The sequence below is a fragment of the Ananas comosus genome, linkage group 13 (assembly GCF_001540865.1).
Source record: "Ananas comosus cultivar F153 linkage group 13, ASM154086v1, whole genome shotgun sequence".
Classification (NCBI taxonomy): domain Eukaryota; kingdom Viridiplantae; phylum Streptophyta; class Magnoliopsida; order Poales; family Bromeliaceae; genus Ananas; species Ananas comosus.
In genome coordinates, this window is record NC_033633.1 from 5,292,595 (window position 1) to 5,297,342 (window position 4,748).

General features: G+C 36.7%; 1 protein-coding gene across 1 annotated transcript; it reads left to right on the forward strand.

The window, feature by feature from the left end:
• Positions 274-3,982, forward strand: LOC109719098 (putative glucan endo-1,3-beta-glucosidase GVI). The gene is made up of 3 exons (XM_020245627.1): positions 274-547; positions 2,503-2,909; positions 3,253-3,982. The coding sequence occupies exons 1-3, from the start codon at positions 475-477 to the stop codon at positions 3,799-3,801; spliced, it is 1,029 nt and encodes a 342-aa protein (XP_020101216.1). The 5' UTR covers positions 274-474; the 3' UTR covers positions 3,802-3,982.

Below are 4,748 nucleotides of genomic sequence, written 5' to 3' on the forward strand. Positions count from 1 at the left end.
GGGGGCCATTTCAAAGGAGCATATGGTTTAGGGGGTCGCCATACATTAATTTTACCCATACCTTTTTTTAAAACTAAAGTTAGTGGGGATACGTAGTGGCCCACGTTGCACTGCACTTGGACTAATATGGTAATAAAACCAGTCAAAAATCACGCCCTCTCAATTAAGCATGACGCAGATAATGATTAATGGAGATTTATTATTATATTTTCTCCCATAAATGAATGAATTTCAATGAGTAGTTATATATAGCAAGTAATCAAAAGTCCCATGACTTTTTCTAAATTTATATATATACTATTATTTAGTTGGCCGTTTTATATATAAGTTAGTGGGCAGTTTTTCTACCGAGCCCTATATATATATAGGATTAACTTGTGCGTAGAGAGAGATTAAGAGAGAGATTAAGAGAGATAGAGAGAGAGAGAGAGATATTAACAGAGAGAGAGAGAGAGAGAGAGAGAGAGAGAGAACATGGATCATAGAGTACTATTGTGCTTTGTATTGGGCTTGGGGCTTCTCTTCTCTACCCTAAGTACTCTCGCAGGTATGAGTTTTAATCATCTGATGTATGATCTCCTTACATATATGGTTATGATTACGGCAACATTTAATTTGAATGGTATACTTCAATTTTGCATAATTGCCACGCCTAAAATTCACTTTATATCTTGTAAAAAGATCACCATATATATATATATATATATATATATATATATATATATATATATATATATATATATATATATATATATANTCTCTCTCTCTCCGGTGCTTGATGTGCTTATATATATAATTTGTATTCGTTTACTGGGTTGTTCTCCATTAGAGAGTATATAACATATAATTTGAATAATATAATTAATGTTGTGTAGAACTAAGCAACTAGAACAGGTTCGTAAGGGTTATTAAAATATTGGATTGTGGTTATTTTGGGAAAAATGATATGAGAGTAAATGGTAAGAAATATAATCAATATTCATATCGGGCTAATTATTACGAAACTTGAGAAAGTGATATTATGGAATGATTTACTAAATGTTTCTTTTTGTATTATTTGAATTTTTTTTTTTTTGCGTGTACTTTTTGTATCGTAAGATTTAAACAATCAATCAGATTGAGATGCAAAAAATTCTCACCTATTATTATATAATTAAGACACTTTCGTAATAAACGAAAGTAACATCTTATAAGATACAAATCATAGTGGGTAAAGGGTGGTTTTCATGAGAAGCTCAAAGAATAATATTGCCAACTTTGATTATTATAAGACGACAAATATTTTTATATTTTATATTATCTTATATCATATATATAAGACAACAAATTAATATTTTATATTTCATATATATTTTATGAAAATAACGCCAAGCTGGTTAGCTACCGTGCGCGGTAGGTTATTGTGTTATCCACATCTGGATTTAACCTTGGCATTATTTGAGTGATCTGCTCTATTGGTACTTTCCTTTTAATTTTTAAAAAAAATTTAATTTGTAAAATCCAAAAGATAATATCATTATGGGTAATTATTAAAAATGTAATTAAGTGATAATGGCATACCTTAATACTTTTTGTATATGTTGCAATTTTTTTGTGAACTATTAATTAAATGCTTTTACTTCCCTTTTAACCTTAATTTTAAAGAGTAAAGTGAAAAGGTAATTTACTTTAAAATTAAAGAATTAAAACTATTTTCATAACACTAAGAAGCACAACATATATATGTAAACAGTATAGAAAACCAAATAATAATAATATTCTTATACTACATATAGAAAACTATGTATATCTGTATGTTACCCTACTATTTTCACCTGACTAAGTTTAGTCAGAAAAATTTACCCGAATACTTTTGTTAAGAAAATAGCTAAGGACTTGTGGTATCATCAAATTTCTTCCAATGCATTCAAATGGCAAAATGTATATATTTTTGTTTCAAAAAAGAATAAAGAAAATTAAGGTAGTTATAACTTGCAACTAATTAGACCCACTTTAATTTAGGTTTGATATATAATAACTGTTTCAACACACCACCACCAGCTCCTGGTGGTGGGTTGGTGGAGGTAGGCAGTTAAAATTTGCAATAGAATCTAATTAAACACTGTTTCGAACTAATCCCTGCAATTGGTGCATTCGTTTTGATGTGCTCTGTCAATCATTCATCATATCTCATACTGTACATTTCTCTCATCCATACGCGATCAGCCTCATTAATTCTGATCTACTTAGCTAAAATAATCACCTTTGAACGAAGGGAAGCGATTGAAGTACGAAATTAAGAAAATTAAGATAAAGCATGCATAATTTGTAGATTTCGAATGCGACATATGATAGGCATGCAGTTGACGGATTGAAGTATATATGTAAATAATTTGATAGATGGTTGTGTACGTAGACAATTAATTGTTTCTACTTAATTAATTAGATATATACCCACACAATTGTATATATGTATCATATAATAATTGTTAACCTGTGAAACATACATACATATCGATCCAGGAGCTCAAGGCGTTGGAGTGAACTATGGCATGCTAGGGAACAACCTGCCAACCCCGGACAAGGTGGTGGGCCTCTACGCCTCCCGGGGCATCACCAAGCTCCGCCTCTTCAGCCCCGACGCCGCCGTCCTCGCCGCCCTCCGCGGCTCCGGCATCAGCGTCGTCCTCGGCACGCTCAACGAGGACCTCCAGCGCCTCGCTGCCGACCAGTCCTTCGCCGCCAACTGGGTCCAGACCAACGTCGCCCCGTTCGCGACGACCGGCGTCGCGTTCCGCTACATCAACGCAGGCAACGAGGTCATCCCGGGCGCCGACGCCACGCAGGTCCTCCCCGCCATGCAGAACCTCGACGCCGCGCTCCGCGCCGCCAACCTCTCCGTCCCGGTCACCACCGCCGTGTCCACCGAGGTGCATTCCGTGCCAACCTCTGCTCTTCACTTTTTTTCACTCTTTACTCTATTTCAGTTGGTAAAATTACGAGGGACCGTACTGTATAATATTTATACCACATCACCAATAATCAGCCAATCATATTTTTTTTATTTAAAAAAATATAATAAAAATATTTTTTCAATAAATTATGATGAAAAAATTCAAAAAAAATTAATCTCATTGATTGAGAACATGTATTAGCAACATAACCGATGCACTTTAAACTTTTGCATAAAATTATTCAGTGTTTACAGAATCTTGTATTGATCTTAAAACGAAACAAAATTTTTTTTTTTTTTTTTCTTTCCNTTCTTTCCAGGTGCTGGGCACGTCGTACCCGCCGTCGCAGGGCACGTTCTCGCAGTCTGCAGCGCCGGTGCTCACCCCCATCGTGGCGTTCCTGCAGGCCAAGGGGACGCCGCTCCTCGTCAACGTCTACCCGTACTTCGCGTACGCCGGTAGCCCCAACGACGTCCCTCTCAACTACGCGCTCTTCACATCGCCCAGCGTGGTGGTGCAGGACGGCTCGCTGGGCTACACCAACCTGTTCGACGCCATCGTGGACTCGGTCTACGCGGCACTGGAGAAGGCGGGGGGGCCGCAGGTGGCCGTGGTGGTGTCGGAGACGGGATGGCCGTCGGGGGGCGGCGGAGTCGGCGCGACGGTGGACAACGCGAGGCTGTACAACAACAATGTGGTGGCGCACGTGGAGTCGAGCGCCGGAACGCCGAGGCGGCCCGGGAAGGGGATCGAGACGTATCTGTTTGCGATGTTCAACGAGGACGAGAAGCCTGCCGGGACGGAGCAGAACTTTGGCCTGTACAGGCCGGATATGAGTGAGGTCTATCACGTAAATTTCGCGTCTTAATTAATTCCATACTCTACTAGCAGCATCTTGTGTACCACGTGCGTACGTAGCAGCTCCATTTCGCTCCTTAATTATTAGCTAGTATTAGTTATTATTATTGTATCCATGCATTAATTAGATGTTATATTGCTTTAACTTTGGAGGAGAGTTATTAATTTATTATTTATTTTCTTATTAATTAGTCGTCAGTGGAGGAAAATTCGAATCTTAATTGGCTTGTGGTGACGTTAATTAATTAATTTACTCTATTTGATTAGGAATTAATTTCGGATACCAAATCAACATTTGCCCAATTATCAATCTAATATTTCAATATATAAACTTTGTAATTTTTTGACTTTGCACCAAAATTATGTTACTTAATTTCGATCCTAACGACCTTCAATAACATTATATATGTTGCGAGAGGATCGACTTTAATACCAATTAACACTATCGAGTGTAGAGGAAAAAAAAAAAAGAAGGAATATTTAAGTCGTTTGGTTTTCTTTAATTGGATATGTTTAGGCAAAATTAATAAAATTAAGGACTAATTGCATGGCATGGTTGAATTAATCAGATTAATTATAAATGACTACAATGGAACGGATGTTCTCGAGGATCTTGCACATATGTTTGTACATATTGATGTGTACTAGAAATTAAACAAATGGGCGCATTACATGTTGAGAATACGCATATATAATATTACAAATGGTAAAAACATTCGCAGTAAATGTGAACGCAAATAATTACGAAAAAAATTATTTTAAAATTGCTACGCAAATGTACCTGTGCAACCCTTTAAAATTGCTAAGCAAATGTCCTGTGCAATCCTTGTTTGGCATAAAAAGTAAGCAAATATGACAAAACTGATAGCAATTTATTTGTCATATGTAAGTTTGAGTTTTCGATAATAAACCGATTCCCATTAATCATTAAACTCTATACTAAAGGAGAAACCAAAC